The sequence below is a fragment of the Pipistrellus hanaki genome (genome assembly GCF_964339955.1).
Source record: "Pipistrellus hanaki genome assembly, chromosome: 5".
Taxonomy (NCBI): Eukaryota; Metazoa; Chordata; class Mammalia; order Chiroptera; family Vespertilionidae; genus Pipistrellus; species Pipistrellus hanaki.
In genome coordinates this window covers 99,757,609-99,781,334 of record NC_140507.1, presented here as the reverse complement: position 1 = coordinate 99,781,334, position 23,726 = coordinate 99,757,609, and the positions used below count along the sequence as shown (strand labels likewise).

General features: G+C 54.5%; 1 protein-coding gene across 8 annotated transcripts in view; it reads left to right on the top strand.

Annotated features, from left to right (window-relative positions):
* Nucleotides 1–13,619, top strand: part of ZGRF1 (zinc finger GRF-type containing 1) — a 67,095-nt gene extending 53,476 nt beyond the window's left edge. For 7 of the 8 annotated variants that reach the window (XM_084883317.1, XM_084883318.1, XM_084883316.1 and 4 more), the window contains 9 exons: nt 2,676–2,838; nt 5,474–5,551; nt 5,747–5,894; nt 6,587–6,714; nt 8,579–8,702; nt 10,384–10,560; nt 10,674–10,808; nt 11,469–11,730; nt 11,895–13,619. In XM_084883317.1, the coding sequence (XP_084739443.1) occupies nt 2,676–2,838; nt 5,474–5,551; nt 5,747–5,894; nt 6,587–6,714; nt 8,579–8,702; nt 10,384–10,560; nt 10,674–10,808; nt 11,469–11,730; nt 11,895–12,073 (1,394 nt within the window). In that variant the 3' untranslated portion in view covers nt 12,074–13,619. The remainder of the gene's footprint in view (nt 1–2,675; nt 2,839–5,473; nt 5,552–5,746; nt 5,895–6,586; nt 6,715–8,578; nt 8,703–10,383; nt 10,561–10,673; nt 10,809–11,468; nt 11,731–11,894) is intronic. The other variant, XM_084883320.1, reaches the window with a different exon arrangement.
* Nucleotides 13,620–23,726: the final 10,107 nt, after the last annotated feature.

Here is a 23,726-nt window from a genome sequence, read left to right as displayed (position 1 = left end):
CAGACCTGCACCCCAAAGTGATCCCACTCTGTCCTGGTCTGAAGGTTTGTATCACATCACCCTATGGACCAAGCTGGACACCAGGTATCCATCCTCAGTGAGTCTCTCGCTGATGAAGTGACTTTCTCTCAACCCTCCTTCCTGTTCATCCCTCCCCATCAGATGAGTCACTGAGATGTGTTGTTTCTGTCTTTTATGATGATTCCCATCAGGTCACCTGCACCCCTCAATCCAAGCCTCCACCTACCTCCACATTCCTAGTGAGTGAGACTGGGCCCTGGCGCTGGAATCCTGGACTCCGTCCCAGCTCCATCACCTATTAGTGCTGCGATCTTGGGCAGGTTACTCACCTCATAGCTTTAATTCCTACTTTATTGTGTGCCTAGTTACACGGGTTACTAAGAGCCTCTGTCTCCTCGGGTTGAGGATTGACGTATTGACTTAGGTAAAGGCTTGGGTTCGTCCTGACATGTGGGAGGCACCTGGTAAAGTGGGCATGTGTTATCATCATGATCCCCTCACACTGCTCTAATTGAGTTTTACCCGTCTGTCAGCTCATGGTCACTGGTGTCAATCCAACACCAATAGGAACCCTCATTCTGGGACGCGGTGGAGGAGACTTCCTTCAGGGAAAACAGCTCCATGGTGACAGCAGGGCTGTGAGGACAGTGACTCGGGGCAGCCCTAGGCCAGCCCTCTGGCTCAGGAGCTCTGCTCTGCCCCCTGAGCCATCCTGGCTCAGCCAGGGAGCCGCTGGTCAGTGTGGCTGGAAAGGGCAAGGGCTCCCAGAGCCAGAGGGGAGTGACTTCTGTGGAAAGAACCCCCACCCCTGGCCCCCAATTGGTTTGTTCTCATGCAAATGAGGACTCAAAATCCTCAAAGTGTGATTGGTCCAAAGGCACTGCCCTGATTGGTCAGAATAGAGCCACACTGGTTGGTCAGAGCTGCTCAGCTCTGATTGGATGGTGAGAGCCTTAGTCCTATTGGTTGAAATTGGACGCCAGGAAGTGCTTTATAAGGGCTTGCTCCGCTGCAGGGCCCTGGGCAGGCTGCTCCCTGAAGGGCAGTGCTCAGGAAAGCCCCTGTAGAAATGGCTGCAAAGCTTTTTTTTTTCCTTCCTTTTCTTTTATTGAACCAGTTAGCTGCCAGGAGCACTTCTTAGTAGCTGTTTTCTTTCTCAGGATTCACACTTCATATCTCCACTCAACTAGTTTTACCTAAACACTCTAAGTAAGTCAGTTTCCTCCTTAAGATGCTTCAGGGACTCCCCAGTCTTCAGGACAAAGTTTACTTTTACCCACAGCAAGCAGAGCTCTGGGACTTGCCCCTCACCTCCCTCTCAGCCTCGCCTCTGGCCTGTGAGCTTCTCCAGCCTCTGCTGGAAGGACCTTGGCTTCCGGGGTTTGTGTGTCTTACTCCGGGCGACTCAGTTCTGCTTGTTTGTGGGAAGCGTTCCCAGCTCCGCCAGATTAGAAAGGTGTTCCTGCTCTGATGCAGTCACGGTGTTACCTCCCAGGTTACTACTTTGTATTAAACACATGGGGCAACACTCAGAGCATGACATAAGGTTCAGGTGTACAGATTGTTACTTGACATCTGTGTGCCGAGTCCAGTTTCCTCCCATCACACTCATCTGACCCCTTTGGCCACTTCTTCCCCCACATGTCATGTCATTACTGTTCCTTCCCTGGCTGTCTTCCTAAGTACACTGTGGTCTCACTAGGAGGCCTTTGGGTTACTCATCTGTTTATCCTGGTGCTGAGCACAAATCTATATCCATATATGACTTAAATATTATAATCCCTTTTATTATTATCTTAAAATATCAATTAGATTTAGACTAGTTTTTGCATAGAAAATTTTTGGTTGAGATCACAGAATTAATCCTCTTTTTTAATTTGACCAATAATAAGCAACTTATTTTGAATTCTTAATTACTGGAGAAAATACATCTTAACTATATAATTTTCTCCCCATTTAATTTGCACTTTGAACTTTTAAAGCTCGCAAGTCAAATATATTTTGCATTTCCTAGATTAATAACACTTTACATTTCTAAGAAAAATACAAGACATAATCAATTTAGAGCTTCAATTCTGTCCTCTAGATTTTTTCTGAGGCAAATTTAAACTCTACTTTTTTATTTATATTATTAAGTTCATGGTTTTTAAAAATATATATTTTATTGATTTTTTTTACAGAGAGGAAGAGAGAGTGATAGAGAGTTAGAAACATTGATAAGAGAGAAGCATCGATCAGCTGCCTCTTGCACACCCCCTACTGGCTCTGATTGGATAGGGAAGGAACAGTAATGACATGACATGTGGGGGAAGAAGTGGCCAAAGGGGTCAGATGAGTGTGATGGGAGGAAACTGGACTCGGCACACAGATGTCAAGTGACAACCTGTACACCTGAACCTTATGTCATCCCTATTGGTTGAAATCGGACTGAGGGTGTGCCCGCAACCAAGGTACATGTCCTTGACCAGAATTGAACCTGGGACTTTTCAATCCCAAGGCCAATGCTCTATCCATTGAGCCAAACTGGTTTCAGCTGTTCATGTTTTTCGTAATGAATTAGTTAAATGAAGGAAAGGGAGATGGTGACATTATTTCTTGTGCTTTCAAAAATTACTTATGATTCTGCCTTTATTTTCCTCTTCCTTCCAAACAAGTAGGAGTTTTTGGAGCAGGAAAGAGCTACTTGCTGGCAGTGGTGATTCTGTTTTTGGTGCAGCTGTTTGAAAAGAGTGACGCTCCCACCGTGGGAAGTGCACGGCCGTGGAAAGTGCTGGTTTCTTCTTCCACTAACGTAGCTGTGGACAGAGTGCTCCTCGGGTGGGTATGTCACGTGAGCGTGAGGAGCTGGTGGTGGAGGTCTGTTGTTGAGAGGGGCCATCTACCTTGGGCCCAGATGTGATACCTCTGTCTCTGACTTGAGCCATATCCATGAGATAGTAACAGGCTACTTGCTCGTTTGTAAGTCGTAGGAAATCAGATTTAAGACCTGACAGCCTTGGCACAAGGATAGGATGTCCGCCCGTGTGACAAAAGAATATAGCAGGAAGCACATGGGCTGAGAGATGGACTCGGGGCCCTGATCTCCTAACCCCAGATAGGCCTCGGCTCAGGGTCGTGGCAGCCGCCCACAGAGGAGTTGGAGCCTCCCTCCAGGACAGAGTCTGCCCACTGCTTGTCACATCTAAACTCCTGGGTCCACACGCTCCTGTTCCTCTGGCCGCCCAGGCTGTTGCATGTGCGGGCTCCCTTGGGACAACTTGGAGGCCCTGCCTGTGCCGTGGGGTCTATGCCCGGAAGGAGCTGAAGTGCAGGTGCAGGAACTGCACAGTGCAGAGGTGAACAGCTTGAGTTGCGCCTCTGAGTCAGTCAGAGGCTCTGAGGAAGCAATAGCACGGCCTGTTCTGCAAAGTGCTTGTGGTTAAGATTCTATTGCAAACCCAAACAAAGATTACATACGCATTCACCCATGTTTAATGATCTGAATTTCAACATAAATGAAAAATTTGATTAGGAGAAATCTTTATGTATAAACTAGAGGCCCAGTGCATGAAATTTGTGCATGGGGTGGGGGGGGTGTTCTGCAGCCCAGCCTGCACCCTCTCCAATCTGGGACCCCTCAAGGGATGTTAAAGTGGGCAGTCAGACATCTCTCACAATTCATGATTGCTGGCTCCCAAACTGCTCACCTGCCTGCCTTCCTGATTGCCTCTAACCGCTTCTGCCTGCCAGCCTGATAACCCCCTAATCACTCCCATGCCAGCCTGATCGACACCTAACTGCTCCCTTGCAAGCCTGTTTGCCCCCAATTTCCCTCCTCTGCCAGCCTGGCCACCCCTAACTGCCCTCCCCTATAGGGTTGATTGCCTCCAACTGCCCTCCTTTGTAGACCTGGTCCCTCTCAACTGCCCTCCTTTGCAGGCTTGGTGCCTCCCAACTGCCCTCCTCTGCTGGCCACCTTGTGTCCACATGGGGGCAGCCATATTGTATGTTACTGTTATTGAACAGGATAGAGGCCTGGTGTGTGGATGGAGGTCAGTTGGTTTGCCCTGAAGGGTGTCCCAGATCAAGGTGGGGGTTCCCTTGGGGCCTGGGGTTGCCTGGGCGAGGGGCCTGTGGTGGTTTGCAGGCCAGCCACGCCCCCTGGCGACCCAAGCCGAGGCCCTGATATCTGGAATTTATTTACCTTCTACAATTGAAACTCTGTAGCCTTTAGTGGAGCCAAACCTCCTGCTTGCTCCAGCTGGTTTTATGTATCTTCTATAATTAAAACTTTGTATCCTTGAGTCGAGGCCTAGGCTGGCCAGGGTGTGTGGAAAGCTTGGCTTCTGTTACCAGGGAAACCCAAGCCTCTCAACTGCTCTCTGTGGTTGTAGCCATATTGGTTGGGGTTAATTTGCATACTCCCTCTGATTGGCTGGTGGGTGTGGCTTGAGCAGAGTGGTGGTTAATTTGCATATCATTCTTTTATTAGGTAGGATGTAGACTTAAAAAAACTCAACTTTATGGTGAAAATATACCATCTGTACAGATATTATATTTCTTCACAAATGTTTTATACATATACTTTGTTTTCCAACTTGGTATGATCAGTATATGTTTGTGTCTTGCTTTTAAATCTTAGAAAACATACTTTTGATAGCTCTAGTATATGCAGTGATTTGCTTATATCACACTTTAAGTCAGCCCTTCTTTCCAAGTGTTCCCCATCCTCCTATATAATAAAGAGGTAATGTGCAAATTGTCACTGCAACCCACAAGATGGCCAGCATGGAAGGGCAGTTGTAGGCAACCAGGCTGGCAGGGGAGGGCAGTTAGGGGCAATTGGGTTGGCAGGGGAGCAGTTAGGTGTCGATCAGGCTGGCAGGGGAGTGGTTAGTAGGTGATCAGGCTGGCAGGCAAAAGTGGTTAGGTGAGTCAGGCAGGCAGGCAAGTGGTTGAGAGATAGCAGTCCTGGATTGTGAGAGGGATGTCTGACTTCCCATTTAGGCTCTGGCAGTTAGACATCCCTCAAGGGGTCCCAGATTGGAGAGGGTGTAGGCTGGGCTGAGGGATACACACACACCATGCACGAATTTTGTGCACTGGGCCTCTAGTTATAAATATCATGGTGACAAAGATCCTCAAACATAAGTTTTTTTTCTCCTATTCTGATTTTCTCTTTGGAAAAAGTCCTCAGCCTAGAATAAAAGATAGGAATATACTGTGTAAGCTTACACTTTATCCAGACTTTCTGAGTAAAGGTAAGAGTACATGTTTTAAGTCCTCTGTAGAATGTGTTATATTAAAACTTGTTCAGCCATATTGCATTCACATTGAGCTTAAGCATTTCACATTGACTTACAAAACTAAAAGATGCTGTTACACCAACTAATTTTAATAAATATTACATGGAACTTTGTTTTGTACTCTGCTTTTTAAACAACCAGATTCTCTTTTACTGTTTTGTTTAAAGGCTTCTCAGTCTCGGATTTGAAAAGTTTGTCAGAGTGGGGTGTGTTAGGAAGATAGCCAAGCCGGTCCTACCTTACAGGTAAGAAATCATAATTCCAAAGTCACAGCGTGCTCACAGAAACACAGTCATTTTATATAACTCTTACCTTAAATGTCTTTTGAGGAAGAAGAGAGAAAGCTTTATCTTTTTCTTGGTTAACTTAGGAAATCTGTTTTTCACTTTTTTGTAATGTTTTGGAAATGGAATGAAGAAGGGTATTTTATTCTTTCTTAGCTTGCACGCTGGCTCAGAAAATGCCAGTGAGCAATTGAAGGAACTTCACGCACTGATGAAAGAAGACCTGACCCCCATGGAAAGAGTCTATGTGAGGAGAAGCATCGAGCAGCATAAACTGGGGACCAACAGGACCCTCTTGGGGCAGGTGAGGGAACTGCTGGGGGAGAAAGGGGTGGACATGACTGCTGGGCAGGGGGGAGGGAACTGCTGCCTCACTTTGGTCTGAGTTTACAGAAATCTCAGGTTCCTTATATTCCTGCTGATGAAGGCCAGTGACCATATCCAATTAGAAAATTCATTGATTTTCCTCTTTTTTATATTTAAATCCAGAGATTATCAGCTTTTACTGGGCATTTTGCCTTGGGAATAATGGTATTCTGTGTAATGTCTAAGTCTGTGAGATGCAAATACACTTACAACTGCCAGTGCGTGGAATGTGTTGTTGGAATTCCTTCTTAGCGAGTCAGGTTAGGGGTGTACTTGACCGTGAGCAGGCCCGTCCGCCCGCGTGTCCAGTGCGTCCGCGGAGAACGCGGCTGTGCTGAGTGTTCAGCCTCAGCTGGAGGATGAAGTGTGGGTGGACCCTGACATGTAACACCCTGGATTGTAACAGCTTCCCTCTGAGTGTCTGAGTGCCTGTGTCCTGCCAGTAGGCGGTGCTTTGGGAGCTGTGCCTGTTCCCATTTCTCAGGTGGGACAGAGGGCAGTGGACAGAGAGGCCTGTGTCCCTGAGTGCAGGGATTCCCACCTTCAGTTCTGATCCCACCTGCAGGCTCTTTGGTAGATATGCCCTCTTGTTTTCTAAGTAGCTGATGACGCTCACATCCCTGTGCCCAGGTCCGTGTGGTGGGCGCCACCTGCGCAGCCTGCCTGTTCCCCTGCATGGCCGGCCTGCGGTTCCCCCTGGTGGTGCTGGATGAGAGCAGCCAGATGACAGAGCCCGCCTCCCTCCTCCCCATCGCCAGGTAACCGCAGGCACGTCAGCTCTGGTGGAAATCCTTGGCAATTCAAGTGCTACACTGATGTCTTAAAGAACCCGGGGGGGGGGGGGGGGGGGCGGGATTTGGAGGGCTAATGTACCAGTGTTTTGTTAGGGGCCATGTAGGCCCCCGAGGATGGCCCTGCACTTCCGGGCTGCTCACTGTGGAAGGTGCCTCTAGCCGCCATCTGAGGACCCAGCTCTAGGCTCTCCTTCAGTTACCTCCCTGCATCTCATTCCCCTGCTCAACTTCTAAAAATAGCTTTTAGATTATGAAAGGATATCAAGGAGATAAAAATAAATAAAAATGACAATTTGTCGTAAAATGTAGAAGACTGACATTTTCTAAGCTATCTCCGCCACTGAAACGTGCTTTTAAAGCATCTCTCACTCATGAATCCCGAGGTGGCGGGAGGAGGCCTGTCCCCAGGTGAGGGGGCGTTGGTCCCAGTTGTCGCACTTGGCCGGGACGGCAGGTTCCTGTCCTGGACGGAGGAGGAGGATTAGTCTCCCCGCCAGGAGCCAGGGACAGAGGAGTCACTCTCTGGAGCACCCATTGCATACTGACACATTGTCCATGTGCTTTGTTACGTCCTCACCACGGCCTTACAGGCATGGTCACATCCAGGTCACTGCTGAGTGCTCATGCTCACATAGATAACCTACGTGTTCATAGAGGGTCATAGAGCTGGGATGTGAACGTAGGTGTTTGAAATAGGGGTTCTCAGACCCAGTTCCTGGTGTGGGACGGGGGAGGGTTCCCCACCCCTCCAGCAAGCAGCCCTCCGACACCAGCAGGGACCAAAACCTGCCCTCAGCTCTGACATGGTCACCCGCAGAGCCGCATGGTGAGGGCTGTCCTCCAGACCCACTTCCGACGCCAGGGCGAGGCCTAGGCTGCTGACCTACTGGGTGCAGACGGAGGTTCCAACTCAGTGCCGGTGTCAGGTCTAGCCTGGTACCTGGACTTCTGACAGACTGGCCATAAACCAGAGGTTTCCTTGATTTTCTTGGGTTCCATTAGTTTGCCAGAGCATTTGCAGAACTCGGAGAAACATGTTATCTCCTGATCCCCAGTTCACCCTCTTTTGCCTCCCCACTCCTCGCCCTCACCCCCAGCTCCGAACCCTCCTGTTCCCATGGAGGCTCATACCTGCGTGTGATGGATTAGCTCTCTGACCACTGTTGAGCCAAGTCAGCTTTCTGGAGGTCGGGGGTTGGGGCTGGGACTGGAAGCCCCATCCCTCAATCCCAGAGTCCCCTGGCAACCAGCCCGCCTTGGGTGCTGTGCTGAGGTCGCCTTCTCCACAGAACAAAGGACCTGATCCCTTTCACCTCTTGGGAAACTCCAGGGTTTCCAGGGTTCGAGCAGGAATTGTGGGCGAGACCAAGTACGTACGGCAGACTGGTCATCTGAGTGACCACATGCAGTTCTGGTGCTCACAAATCCGCTGTTTTCCACCAAACACAGGCATCCCCCCCTTCCCCGTCTCCCCACTTTGCTCCTATTTGGAAGGACATTAAGCCTGAGAGCCTAACATCTCCTTGCAGTAGTTTAAACTAGATTTTTCCCAAGACAAGCTCCTAAGTCTACAGTTATAAATTCTGAAGTCACTGTTTCTCAGAGTGCGTTCTGGGAAAGGCTGCTTCTGTGCAGAGGAGTGGACACTACGTAGGGCTTATGTGGGAAAACAAAGTTACATACGGGTTTCTTCACTCATCGCCTCGGGCCCTTGGAATACACTTCACACCACGAACAGAACAGTCCTCAGATTCTTTGAAATGCATTTTAGAAAACAGTATATGTCATGCTTCCTGTCGCTCCATTTAACTTTTGGATCTGTGTTTAGGTTTGGGTGTGAAAAGCTGGTTCTCGTTGGGGATCCCAAGCAGCTTCCCCCCACTATCCAGGGATCGGACGCGGCTCATGAAAACGGGTTGGAGCAAACTCTGTTTGATCGACTCTGCTTAATGGTAGGCACTGCCGCCAGTCTCACAGCATGATCACGTCCTGGTCTAACTGCGTAGGCTGGTAGGAAAGAAGACCGAGTCCTGTCCTAAAACAGTTGTGATTGGAGTCGTTTAGAAAGTGCTCATCTCGCCCAGCTGGCATAGCTCAGTGGTTGAGCGTCTACCTATGAACCAGGAGGTCAGGGTTCGATTCCTCGTCAGGACACAGGCCCGGGTTTCAGACTTGATCCCCAGTGTGGGGCATGCAGAAAGCGATCCATGATTCTCTCTCATCATGATGCTTCTATCTCTCTCTTCCTCTCCCTTCCTCTCTGAAATCAATAAAAAGTTTTTAGAAATAAAAATAAAGCACTCATTCTAAAGAAAAGCAGAACCCCATAATTTAAGTGCTCCTTTATAAAATGAACCGTTTTTATGTATATTTTAGTAGTTGGAAGAAAGTATATTGCTTTTGCTCTAAAATAAAAATAAACACCTATGCTCTATTACCCATGCTCTGTTTTAGAGCTCTACTTCACATTAAAAATTTAACAAATGAACCATTTATCTATTTGTAACTGAGGTGACGTTCACATAACATAGAATTAGCCACATTAACTTAGGTGGCATTCACTACATTCCCAGTCCTCTGTCTGATCCCAAACACATTCCCTCCCTCCTGCCCAGCCCCTACAGTCTGCTCTGTCTGTGGGCTTGTCCCCTCTGGGTGCTTCATGTTTCACGCTCACCACCCTCACACCAGGCAGCTTGAACCATGCACCTGTGACTTCCTGTGCCTGGCTTCTTCCACTCAGCACGTCCTTGAGGCCCCTCCACATTGTAGCACATGTCGTACTGTTACATTATGGTCTCCTTATCCGAGGGGGTACCCTCCAAGTCCCCAGGGATGCCTGCCACTGCGATCCGAGCCCTATACACACCGTGTTTTTTCCTGCACATGTGCACTTATGGCTCCGTGGCATATGCAGATTGCCAGCATCCTGTGCTTTGGGGCCCATTATTAGGAAATCGGGGTGACGTGAGCACAAGCCCCGTGCACTGTGGTAGCCCATTGGGTAACAGGCTGAGTGACTCGTGGGCGGGCGGTGTCCGCAGGGGGACGCGCTGAGCGAAGGGCTGGTTCATGGCGGGCGGGGCAGATCGGAAATGAAGATTTTCTCATGTTGCTTGTTAGATCATGAGTCTCAGGTTTGATGTGTTTTATATTTTATGATTTTGTGGTGTGGTAATCATTTACCACGAGAATACTTTTAGTAATTAAAAATTTTATTTACTGTCTACTCCAGTGGTCGGCAAACTCATTAGTCAACAGAGCCAAATATCAACAGTACAACGATTGAAATTTCTTTTGAGAGCAAAATTTTTTAAACTTATAATTCTTTTAATGCCACTTCTTCAAAATAGACTCACCCAGGTCGAAAACCAACTTCTGCGCATGGGCCACGAAGTTTCAATCGCGCGCCTACACGTGGTGTTTGTGGAAGAGCCACACTCAAGGGGCCAAAGAGCCGCATGTGGATTACGAGCAGCAGTTTGCCGACCAGTGGTCTACTCTATTATGTTTCTAATTCATTTAGTCAGAGCACAATACGGCAATACTTTTAACTTTGAAAATATTATATTTTTTCCCTTAAGAAAAAGGTGCTGTTTTAAGTTTTTACTTTTCTTCATTTAAACTTCTTAGGGCCACAAGCCGGTCCTGCTGAGAACCCAGTACCGTTGCCACCCGGCCATCGCTGCTGTGGCTAACGACCTGTTCTACGGCGGTGGCCTCAGGAATGGCGTCTTGCCGGCCGAGAGGGGCCCGCTGCTCTCCTGGCTGCCCACGCTGTGCTTCTACAACGTCCCGGGGCAGGAGCAGGTGCGTGCGTCCGCAGGCCCGCAGCCCGCCCGTTGTCTGTGGTTGTGGTGTGACTGTCTCAGCCTTGCTTGCCTTTCTGGGAAATGTAATTTTGGGTCTGTTTTTCATTCCAGATGGAAGGAGGTAACAGCTTTCACAATGAGGCGGAAGCCGCTTTCACCCTGATGCTGATTCGCGCTCTGGTTGCAGGCGGAGTCCCAGGCACCATGATCGGGGTGATAACGCTGTACAAGTCCCAGCTGGGCAAGGTTTGCATCCCATCCTGTACCAAACGTTCTCGTTTTCTATCGCAGCGTTTGACATTATATTTGTAAGAGTTTGACTTGGTGCTTGAAAATCTTTTGGGACCACAATGAATGCATTCAGAAAAAAGCATTCTGAGTTTTGGCTGTCTGGCTTTTTTCTGTATAATTAAATGTAAACCTAACAAGGTTTAATGAAATTCCATTTACAGCTGTTGGGGCAAAAATGCAAATAAACGAATTAGAGGGAAGGAAATGTGGCGTGTGCTTTGTGTTTTGAGAAGATGGGATTGGATCTCTGTTTCCCAAACTATCCCTCATTATTGTTACTACCTTTTACCAGTAAACAAAAGATAGATACCCGATATTCATGTATATATGAGTCCATTATTATAACATTTTTGTTAATTTTTAATTTTTTAGTACTTTCCATGTTTCATTATTTTATCAACCCCAAATTAGCATATATAAATGAGCTCCCTGCAACAGATAAATCATTATTCATTGTTTGATTTATGTTGTCATCTAGTTACGTACTTACTTTAGAACCAGGCAGATCCGTGGCGCCCCAGAAGACAGTGAACTTTCCACTCGGATTAAAACGTGCTGTGACGGCTCGGCCGCTTCCCCACGGCTCCTACATGCGTGACCCGTCTCTCCCCACAGCTGTGCCAGCTGCTCGGGGCCGTGGACCTGGACCGCCCACACCTCGCGACCGTGCAGGTGTCCACCGTGGACGCCTTCCAGGGGGCCGAGAAGGAGGTGGTCGTGCTGTCCTGCGTGCGCACCCGGCAGGTGGGCTTCATCGACTCAGAGCAGCGCGTGAACGTGGCCCTGACCCGAGGGAGGCGGCACCTGCTGATCGTGGGACACCTGGCCTGCCTGCGGAGGAACCGGCTGTGGGGCCGCGTGATCCAGCACTGCCAAGGTAGGTGCTGCGCCTCCAGGGTGCTGGGACGGGTGACCTGAGCCCTTGGAATGAAATCTGGCCTCGGGGTTGGAGCTTGACGGGTTCGGGGGGAGCAGCTCGCCTGCCTCGCAGGAGTGGCTGAAGCCAGGGCGGCTGTAACCTGCCTCACGCGTGCCTTGTAGGGAGGGAGGACGGACTGCAGCAGGCCAGCCAGTGTGAGCCGCAGCTGAGGCGGCTCCTGGCGGAGCACGCCGCCGAGAAGCTCGCCGAAGAAAAGCAGAGGAAAGCCAGTGGGAGAGACAGACGTCAAGATGCGTCTCGTTCGCAAACGAATGGGCCTGGAATAGGGCCTCTGTGTTAGGGGCGCAGGCCCCCTCACACTCACTGTTTCTATTACCCCAGACCCATTCTCAAAAAAGACTCGTGCTGTGTCAGTCACACCAGATAAATGCACATAAACTCTCTGCAAGAGTCCACATTACTTACACTGAAATAAGCTGTTGATGGTGACATAAAAGCTTATAATAAATATTTTTTTCTAAAAATTAAGAATTTGCTTAAAAAGTAGGTTTTACATGGGGCAGGGTCAGCCTTATGGCTTTTCACTGTTGCTTCAAAAGTGAGCCAGTCTCTCAGCTCACCTGTGAGTGGGGCCGGCTCTGCCGGCGCCCTCCTGAGCCATGGCTCCATCAGCTTGGGCCCGTCGCCTGCCACAGTAGCAAGCAGGGCTCTCGCTGAGGCCCACCTGCCCCGAGGAGAAGCATGGAGCTCACTGGTGGAGAGGCAGTGCCCAGGCCCGGCCGGGCGGCCCCTGGTGGACAGTGAAGGAAGAACTGCCTGCCTTGGGCCTTTTCCTATGCGTTTATTTGCCCAATGTATATAGTATATAATCGATTTTTTTAAAAAATATTATAAAAATTTAGAATTCACCTGCTTACAGAAAACCATTGCTAACTTACTGTCTCCATCCTTTTTCTATGCTATGTTCTATGTTTGTGTGTGTGAGAGTAAATTAAACAATTTGTCGTGATTTATTGTTTATGTTAATCCTCACCAGAGTATTAATTTCTCCATTGATTTTTAGAGAAAGGGGAAGGGAGACAGAGTGAGAGAAACAATGCAAGAGAGACCACATCGGTTGGTTGCCTCCTGCATGCACCCCGACCAGGGCCAGGGATAGAGCCCAACTGAGATACGTGCCATTGACTGGAATCAAACCCAGTCCCGGAGCCAAACTGGCTGGAGCTATTATTTATTTATTTTCTGTTAATCTTCACCTAAGAATATGTTTTCCATTGGTTTTTAGGGAGAGTGGAAGGCAGGGGGAGAGACGAGAAAAACATGGATGTGAGAGAGACAGATCAATTGGTTGCTGCATGTACCCAACCAGGGCCGGGGACACAGCCTGTGACCCTTCAGTCTGCACGCCATCACAGGAGGCAGCCTGAGGGCCCTCCTGGGAGTTCCTGGCCACACCTGACATCTGATGACACTCGAGCCCCTTCTCAGGTGCAGCTGGATGACAGAGTCCAGTCTGGTGACACTGGTGTGCTGGCATCAGTTCACCCACGCGCCTCCTTGCCCCAGTTTCCAAGAAGAGTGCTCTCTGCCGCGAGGGGAGGTGCTATGTCCTGTCCAACACCGGGAGGGAGAGCTCTGGGCAGCTGCCCTGGGCCTCAGCACCTCTGCCTCTGCCCACTAGATGCCATCGTACTTGCCCACGTTGTGATACCTAGAAATGTCCCAGACGTTGTCGCGTGTCCTGAGTAGCCGGGCCCAGCCTCCCACCTGTTTCCAGAGAGGCAACTGCACCCAGAGGGGTTTGGTCCCACAGGGCAGGGGGCCCGTCCTCGGTTCCTGGCACCTTGCGGGCGCCAGCTCTGAGCGCACAATCGCCGGTGCGCAGGCGTGCGAGGGCCGCCTCCACATAGGACGCCTGGCCTCCGAGAGCACTCCCGCTCCTCAGCGATGCTCCTGCCCAGAACAGGATGGTCCGATGTGGCGTGGAAAGGCTCGGTGGCGGACAGACTGTTTAGGCCTGGGAGTGGCTCTGTCTTATGACAACTACTTTTCTATTTATAGAATACGTACTTATTTTTTCTTTAAGGCAAAATCTTTTTTTTCTTTTTTGATAAGTTGATGTTCAGGTGTTGTTTTTTTCTTTTTACCCTTTGACCCCTTCCCTTCACCCATTTCTACCCCAGCCCTGGCAACCACCAGCCCGTTCTGTGTGTGTCTGTGCTTGTTCTTGCTTGCTTGTTTTGGATTCCACACATAAGTGAGGCCAAACGGGTTTGTCTCCTCTGACTCACTTCACTATAATGCCCTCACGGTTCATCCATGTCGCAAATGGCAAGATTTCATTCTGTTTTATAGCTGAGTGATAGTCCGTTGTGTGTGTACAAATATGATGCAGATGCACATCTTTATTCACTCACCCATTGGCAGACACCTGGCCTGCTCCGGCCAGGCACCGGACCGGATGCTGCAGTGACATGGGCGTGAGCTGTGTGATTTATGGCGAGTGAGCTCTAGCGTACCAGTGTGCTAAGGCCTGATGGACAGGACAGCATTGATGGCCAGGATCGCTCTGGGCTGCCATGCCGGCTGTGCTGGCCACATAGGCCCTGCAGGAGAGGCCGAGGCGAGTGTGTGGGTGAATGGGGGAGACGGAGAGGTTGGGGCCAGGCCTTCTCCCGGAGGGCGGAGGACAGCACTTTCCCGCTATAACCGATGAGGCCAAGGTCAGACATCGAAGCGAGACCCACCTGACCTGCCAGGAGAGCAGCTGCCAGCTCGCCCGCCACCTGCACCTGGAGGTGAGCATGCAGCCCCACGCCAGGCCTCGCACCATTCCCTCACCACCGGCCTGTCTGTCCATCGTCCTCAGTTCCTGCTCCCCCCCCCCCCCCCCCCGCTTCCTGGCCATGGACCTCACTGGAGAAGCGGCATTATGACTTCCCTTCGGATGTGGTCAGGTCTGCGTTTTCTGTGAGAAGATCCGGTTTGCTAGTTATTGTGAGAAAAACTGATAACAAATGTGTTAACAGCTAAGCTGGCAATTCTTTTCACATCAACAGTCCATTGGGAAATAAGTTTCTCAGCTCAGCCAACTTCTCATGGACAGGCATTTCAGCTTTGGAGTGAAAAATCAGCTTACAGTCCGAGATGGAACCTAACCTCATAATAAAACATAAGCTTGGGAGTTCTTCATTGTCTGAGCAGAAGAGAGCTGGAGACCACAGCCGCCCTCTGCCGCCGGCGGAAGGCAGCTGCGAGCAGCTGGTGCTAACCCAATCTTCCCATTCAACACGAACTAAACAGAAATCGGCGGTTTACTTGACAGATATTGGATCCTGAAAATTAAATAACTGTTCTAAAAACGTTAGCTCACGCTGATTTGAGATGCTTGCTTTGTAACTAGTCCTGAGTGAACTGTATTTGTGCTTTGGTTTAGGTCAGCTCGCCATCCTTCTAAAGTGAAGGGGCACCACCCAGCGCCTCTGCCACCCCGAGCTCCTCTTGAAGCACGAGGGAGGCGGCGTCTGGAGCACCTCTCCTAATCTCTGATTCTCCGTGCGGGGCCTTTCTGACCAGACAACGCTGGTCCTACTTCCCCAAGTGAAGGTGTGTGTGTGTGTGTGTGTGTGTGTGTGTGTGTGACTGTGGGCCAACTATATGGTGACAGGTGATCTGACTGGGTGGAGGCACACACCATGCAGTATACAGGGCAAGTATCATAGACATGTTTACATGAGACTTACATAATTTTACTAACCAATGTCACCCTAATCTAGTTAATTTTAAAAACAAACAAAAACGACTGCAATTGCATAGACCACTTCTGTTCCACCTCATTGTCAGAACTGGCTGCACGACGGGAGCGGTAGGCACCCGCTGGCAGTAGGCACCCCGCTGGCAGCAGGCACCCCGCTGGCAGCAGGGCCCGTCCTGTAGGGAGAGGGACGGCTCATCCCCGCTGTGTCCTCAGAGGGCCCATTCAGTCCTGTCAGGAGAGGTATTTCCATCATTTCAGGGCGTTCCCAGAGTGTGTGGACCATGGGCCTGAGCATGAGTCTGCGAGGACACGGGGTCTCTGTGGCCACTGGTCACGGGAGGTACTTGTGACCTGTGTGCACTTAACGTTTCTGATCACAACTGAAAGTGGTGACTTAAAAGCCAGTAAGAAGGGAACAGAGTATGTATGTCCTTTGTTGACACTTGATGACAGCCAGTGACACTAGATTTCTCAGCATCTGACAGCAAAGCGCTGGCAGCCGTGACGTGAGGGGCCCAGCCATGAGTGTCTCAGATATTTAGAACAGATGTGCCTGCGTGTGTGTATGACCTACCCCTTGAGGTCATATCCGTTTGGATGGAATTGCCTTCATACGAAGTGTGTTTGTGTTCATGTGCGTTTTGTTGGTGTTCGTGGCTGCCCGAGAGAGAGAGGCACAGGCGCTCACCCCACGCTCATGTCTCACGTCTCAGGGAACAGTCGTGGCCTCTGCACCGAGGGGCCACGGAGTCTTCCTTTCCAGAAGGGTGACCGACACGCTGCTCTAGAGAAGGGCACAGCCTGCGAGCAGAAGCCCAGCCTGGGGCAGCACTGACCTTGGGCAGCGGTTTCCTATCTGTGGAATGGCTGTTGTCCTTGGGGATCCAGTGAGGACTGAGCGAACGGGATGGCTCCTGGCCCAGGCCTGCTAGGCCGTCTGCGTCCCTGCACACCCAGCCCTGCTCCCTCCCTTTGCCTCAGGAATCTGCCCGGCGCCTCAGAGAGCGCCCAGTCACCGCTGGCGGCCTCCCTGCAGCCCAAACATCTGGAGAAAAACTGCGAAAGAAGCCACTTCTTCAAAGGGCAGGCCTGTCGGGGCGCGTGGCACGGGGAGAGCTGGCCTGAGTGCTAACTGTGCCCTACGGGGATGGCAGCCTTCGCGCCCCGCTAAACACCGAGGCTGAGGGAATGCGGAGGCCAGCAAGCTGATGGGAGCCCCGAGGATTCCCCTCGGCCGATGCCTGGAGCTGGGACATGACTGTGAGGTCCCTGTTGGCTTAGAATTCTCTGTGGCGTTCTTGCCTTCACCTGTTTTGTGAGGAAGGGGGAACGCACTGAGCTTCTGGGTTGGGGGAGGCTGTTACTCTCAGACGCTATTCCTTACTGTTTCCAAGCATCTGAATGGGGAAAAGTAAGCATTGCTGATGCCAGTTCCATAAGACTGAAGCCAAAGGCAGATTCGGACAAGAAGATAAAATACAGGCCTGGCCAGCGCGGCTGGCAGACAGAGCAGGGCCTGTAGACAGAAGGGTCCCGGGTTTGATTCTGCTCAGGGCACATGCCCAGTTGCGGGCTCCATCCCCAGTGTGGGGCGTGCAAGAGGCAACGATTCCTGATACTCGCCCATCATCGATGTTTCTCTCTCTCCCTCTCCCTTCCTCTCTGAGATCAATAAAAATAGAAAAAGAAAGCACAATTTGCCTGAGAACGTGGAGGAGAGTAAATTTTGGGGGAAAGCGATGGAAACGGGCTAGGGGTGGAGGCTAGGTCAGGGGCGGAACCTAAGGCAGCCTGCAAGCCCTGCCTTTGACACGATGACTCAGCAGAACAGAAATGCCAGGCCAAGTGGGCACCCTCCTGGGCCAGGCAACCCCTCAGGGCTAAGGTCTGGGCCAGGCCGCCTTGCCGCCAGGGCTGAGGGGTTTGGGCTGCCCCAGGGTCAGGCTGCGGGCACTCGCCACGGGCATCCTGGTGTGCAGGAGCACTTAGAGGCCCTGGACCGCCGCCTCCCGTGGGCTCGGCCCGCCTCCGTGGGGACTCCACCCTTACCCCCCCCACCCCCGCCAGCGCTGGGCACGCGAGGGAGCGTCATCACACTGGCAGTGCCATGTCATCTAACAAGTGTGACACCAGCGATGGCCGGGCTCTTCCACCCACTGCCTAGGCCTCGCCCGCCCAGGTGGGGGTGTTGGGGGCCACAGGGACCCGAATGTTCAGGACCAGTTGCCACCTCAGTTTGCACAAGGAAGTGCAGCCGCTGGTCTCCACCGCGTTCTTTAATGTACATTTTAAAAATATATATATTTTTATTGATTTTTTAGAGAGGAAGGGAGAGAGAGCTAGAAACGTCGATGAGAGAGAAACACCGACCAGCTGCCTCTTGCACACCCCCTACCAGGGATGTGCCGCAACCAACGTACATGCCCCTGACCGGAATCGAACCTGGGACCTTTCAGTCCACAGACCAACGCCCTATCCACTGAGCCACACCGGTTTCGGCTCCACCGCGCTCTTGGACACCATCACGCGTGGCTCCCGGGTGGGTGGCAGCCGCTGCGCCCATCCCAGTGAGGGGTGCCCAGCCTGTGGCCTGAGGGTTGCTTGGCCATCTGTGAGGGGAAGTGTGGGCGCTTGTCCTGGCGGCCCCGCGGCAACACCCACCTGCGGAGTCAGGCTCCTCAGAGCAACAAAGACGACAGGCGGCCTCCTGCCCTGCCCGGCCCTCCCGCAGCCGCAGCCGGAGCCGAGCCCGTCCGACCACCGCCCGCTGGAGCCTTTGTTCCCTTTAAGGGGAGCGCGGTGCCGGGGGCTGGGGACGCAGTGTGACCCCTGGGACAGGCGGGGACCACACAAGCGCCTCGAGTCCACTTCAGGTGTGTGCGCGGGGCACGCCCGTGGCTTTCCTCCAGCCAAACCGCCTCTAGCCTGCTGGGGGCGATCCCCTGCAGCTGACCTCTGCTCAGAGAAGTTTCCCCAAGTGTCTGGCATCAGAGGCGCTGCTCCCCCGGCTGCAGCGCAGAGCCCTCCTGAGGCTCCGCAGGCGGCCGCAGCCTCACGGATGCCACAAGCCCGCTGCATCTCCACGCTCACAGTGACCACGGCAGGTGTGAAATCGCACGTTTCTTGGCATATTTGCTCGGTTTGAAGGAACTCTCTGGAATCAGAAACGTGCGATGTGCCCAGACAATACTTCGCGGCTCATGCCGGACACACTTCCCTGTGCACCACGGACCTCCGAGGGCCCGCATGCACCTCCAGGCCACACAAAGGCACACGGTCTGGGAGAAGAGGTAGTGGGGTGGTGAGCCCCACTGCAGTAACAGCCAAGCCAGGGTGCCCGTGTGCGGTGTCCCCGCCTGTGGTGGACCCGCCCGCACCGGGCTCTGCTGCGCGGGCAGCTGGGTGCCGGCTCCCAGCACCAAGTCCCTGCCATTCCTGGGGCTCCTTCCATCTGGGCCCGGGAGCCCAGACCCCGGAGGGCTTTGGAGGTGCTGCCGGAAGGGAAACCCCGGTAAAGGCAGTGCTGACGTGTGCGGGTCGCCCAGTGGAACTTCTGGTGTCTCACCCTGTCTGCTCTCGCCCTGGGTCCGAAGCTTTTGTGAAATTCTAACTCATGTACACCATGCGGACGGACCGGAAGTGAGAGAGGGGGCACCAGGCGTGTCCCCCTCCTCTGTAGATGCTGCACTGCTGACCACGGATACAGCTGTGTGAGGATGGGGGTAACCAGCTGTGAGAGGATGGGGTAACCAGCTGTGAGAGGATGGGGTAACCAGCTGTGAAGGGTGGGGGGTAACCAGCTGTGAGAGGATGGGGTAACCAGCTGTGAGAGGATGGGGGTAACCAGCTGTGAGAGGATGGGGGGTAACCAGCTGTGAGAGGATGGGGGTAACCAGCTGTGAGATTATGGGGGTAACCAGCTGTGAAGGGTGGGGGTAACCAGCTGTGAGATTATGGGGGTAACCAGCTGTGAAGGGTGGGGGGTAACCAGCTGTGAGAGGATGGGGGTAACCAGCTGTGAGATTATGGGGGTAACCAGCTGTGAAGGGTGGGGGTAACCAGCTGTGAGAGGATGGGGGTAACCAGCTGTGAAGGGTGGGGGTAACCAGCTGTGAGATTATGGGGGTAACCAGCTGTGAGATTATGGGGGTAACCAGCTGTGAAGGGTGGGGGGTAACCAGCTGTGAGAGGATGGGGGTAACCAGCTGTGAAGGGTGGGGGGTAACCAGCTGTGAGAGGATGGGGGTAACCAGCTGTGAGAGGATGGGGTAACCAGCTGTGAGAGGATGGGGGTAACCAGCTGTGAGAGGATGGGGGTAACCAGCTGTGAAGGGTGGGGGTAACCAGCTGTGAAGGGTGGGGGTAACCAGCTGAGAGGCATGGGGTGGGTTTGTTTTAATGTTGGAGGTGCGAGTGGAGGTCCTGGCAGTTCTCACAGAGTTTTGAGACCCAGGGGCCGGGCCGGTGGGGCTCAGTGGTTGAGCGGCGACCTATGACCCAGGAGGTCAGGGTTCAATGCCGGTGGGGCCCAGGTGCGGGCGCAGGAGGCTGCTCTCCCACCTGGATGTCTCCCCCTCGCCTTCCTCTCTGAGGCCGGTAGGACAGTTTGGAAAAGAGCAGGAAGGAGGCGGCTGCAGAACTGCTTCCAGTGGGTCTCACCTTCACCTCGTCCTCCGTTCCCTCCATCCCGCCGCCCCCCCTCCCCGAGCTCGGTCCGAAGGGGCTGAGCCGCCTCGCCCCCTCCCCGCACTCCGCCCCCCCGGGTGGGCGTGAGCGCGGGCGGCGAGGAGCGGGCTAGGGATGGGGACCGGTTCCCGGGACCGCGCCCTTGGCCCCCCCATCCCCCCGGCCCCCCAGCTCACGCCCGGGCCCCACAGCCCCCCCCCCCCCCCCCCGCCCGCGCCTCCCGGAACCGGGTGATGCTTAAAACAGACCCAGAAGCTCTGCGCACGCCCCCCCCTCCCCTGGTGGCGGCGGCCGCGGCACGCTCCGAAGGCGCGAGCGCCAATCAGGGCGCAGGGCTGCGCCCCGGGTCTCCGCTCGGCCAGGCGCAGCCAGAGCTCGGAGCCATTTATGCAGATTAGACGGGGCGCGGGGAGGGGATGGGGAGGATGGGGGCGCGGGGAGGGGATGGGAGCGCGGGGTGGGGAGGAGGGGAGGATGGGGGGCGCGGAGACAGGGCTGAAGCGGCTGAAGCAGTGAAAGGAGAAGGCGGGTACGATTGTCCCGGGTACATAAGGGCTTTAAGGGGAGGCGTGTGCCAGACACGCAGCCACCGAGCCCCGGGCCGCTCCGCATTCACCGGGGCGCCCGGGGTCGCGTGCCGGCGGGGCGAGTGGCAGACGGACAGGCAGAGCCACACGGCCTCCGCCGCACCGCACGCCGCGGCCAGCGAGTGAGTGCGGAGGGCGGTCCGTCCGCACACGCCCCGGCCCGCCGAGCTCTGGGCCGGGCTGCCTCTCCCCGGGCGGACCGGCCTCTCCCCGGGCGGACCGGCCTCTCCCCGCGCGGACCCGGGTGCTCCGAGGGCGCGGGGTCCTCTCCGCGGAGCTGCTCTCGGGCGCGCGTCCCCGGGACCTCACGCACGTGCCCAGGCGTCTGCGTGACCGGCCGTCCGGCCGTCCGGCAGGATGTTCGCCCGGTCCGAGGCTGCGGAGGCGGCGGGCGCGCTGGCGCTGCCCCGCGTGGCGTCGCCGGCGGCGGCGCGGACCCCGCCTCGGGCCGGCGCGGACCAGGACCGCGGGGAGCCGGGCGCGCCGGGGGCCGCACCCGGACCGCGGCCGCCGGGCCTGGGGCACGAGCGCCGGCGGCGCCCCTCCCGGGCGCGGGCCGCTCCCCGCGGGGCCCGGGCCGCCGAGACGGCGCAGCGCCTGCGGAGGACGCGGCGGCTGAAGGCCAACGGCCGGGAGCGCCGCCGCATGCACCGCCTGAACGCGGCGCTGGACGCGCTGCGCGCGGCGCTGCCCACGCTCCCCGAGGACGCGCGGCTCACCAAGATCCAGACGCTGCGCTTCGCGCACAACTACATCTGGGCGCTCGCCGCCGCGCTGCGCCTGCCCGGCCCGCCGCGGTCCCCGGCCGGCGCCCCCGGCAGCGCGGGGCACAGCCCGTCGCCCGCGTCCACGGGGAGCGGCACCGACAGCCCCGCGCCGCCCTCCGCGCCGCCCGCGGCCGCCTCCCCGGCCCGCTGCGCCCGCTCCCCCGCCAGCCCCGCCGGCGCGGCCCCGGATGGCTGGCCGCCTCGCCGCCCCGCGGTCGGGGGGTGCGCCTAGGCCGCGCGCCAGCCTCGCTCCCGGCGCAGCCCCGGCGCGCAGGCCCCCTCCGCCCCGCTCGGCCCGAACCCCCTGCACGCCCGCCGGCTGGTCGCGGTCTGCGGGTCCCGCAGCGAGGCCTTCCTACATCCAGACGGAGCGGAGACGGAGCCCGCGTCCGGAGGGTGGTGGGCGCAGGGAGGCGGCGGCTGGGCGGCTGCTCCCCTCCGCCCCGGGCGCGGGGCTGCGCCGGGATGGCACCTGCGCCCCCCGGGCTGCGGGAGCTGCGCTGTCAGACCCACCGGCCCTGACGTGCACTTTGTTCCGCGGCAGATCGTCGCAGCGCCATTGTCTCCCCTTCCCCTTGGCTTCCCGCGTCGCCATCTGCCCCTGATGGTTTGCTGGAAAGGCGGCGTGGCGCCGGGGGCCAGGTCAGAAGTCACTGTTTAATTTGTAGGCTCTGTGCCCACTGAATGCGAGCGTGGAAATCTGGGTGAACTCGCACCGAGGGGAAAGGACGCGGAGGAAGGGGAAGGGGCCTCGCTCGGTGCATTGTTCGTCGGCCTTTGAGGCGAGAGGGAGCTCCCGCTCTGTGAAGAGATTAAACGTAAACCACAGGCTGAGGCCTGGGCCGCAGCTCCTCCGATGGATTGCCACACACGCATTCCCTTCTATTTATTATAAAGAAACTGTTCATGGAAAACTATTTTTTTGTATATTCTACAGAGTTTATTCTAGTATGTATTTGCCTCTTGGGGGGGGCAATATTATTCTTGCGATTAAACGATAAATAAAATATCTAATTTTCATAATCTTTGTCTATGGAGTGGTAGCTTTTTCTTGGTTGTGTGGTTTTAAGCAGAGTACGTCACAGTTTCCTGGAACATTTTCTATTCAGAGTGAGTCCCTGTGTTCCCACCACGTCTGTGTGCGGTGACACTGACAGCGGCCGCTCTGTGTGCGGTGACACTGACAGCGGCCGCAAAGCCTGGGCTCCCTCTGAAACACTGAAGGGTGGCGCTCTCGGCACAAACACAACGGGGTTTTAAGAGAGCAATTTCTGGGTAAACAAGACGAGTGAAAAGGGGGTAGTTTAAATAATGAAGCCACAATAAGCTCCGGAGTTCACAACCCCCGACTTTAAAACCCTGCGGAAGTGAGGTTTCTTGGTGGAGTGCGAGGAGATGTGGCTCTTTCCTCACTCTTTGGGCTTCCCCCTTCGTCCCTGAGCAGAGGGACTCGGCTCTCCCAGGGCTCTCGGCACCTGATACCTGACCGCCTACAAGTTCTTATTGGAAGCGGTGGCAGTGTCCGCTGTCTTCACACACCTGCTGGCTGGGAAGGCGAACTCCCAGAGCAGAGCAAACACAGCTGAGCTGCCAGGACGCTCGGCCTCCCGCTTTGCTGGGAGAACTTTGGAGTGGAAATGTCTCCAAAGGCAGACGTGGCTTCCCGGGTTCCTGGCCACAGAGCTCTAAGCCTGCACCTCAGCCCCCAAGCAGGAACACATGACCTTTGACTGGCCTTGGGTCAGAGATGGCCAGTGAAAGGAAGCTGGCCACATTGGAGGTCCGAGCCCTCTGAGGGAGGCTGTCCATGGCAACACAGCTTCCAGAAATCACATCTGCAAAGAAGAGTGGCTGCTAAGCCTCCTGCCCGTGCCTTCCTCTCTGCTCTGGTCTGGGCTCACCTCCCTCTGCACAAAGGCCCTGCTCTCCCCGGGCGTCTGCAGACCTCTCTCCACCCGCGGAGACCGTCTGATGCCGGTGTGCCAGCAACTCCCTTTTTATCCAAGAAGAACCACCCATGGTTTGCATGGCTGGACCTAAGGGACCTTTGGACAATCCCTTCTAATTTATTTTTTAATGTATGTATGTCTATTGGTCTCAGAGAGGAAGCAGAGGGAGAGAAGCATCGGTGATGAGAGAGGTGTGGACCGGCTGCCTCCTGCGCACCCCTCCCTGGGGATGTACCCGCAACCCGGG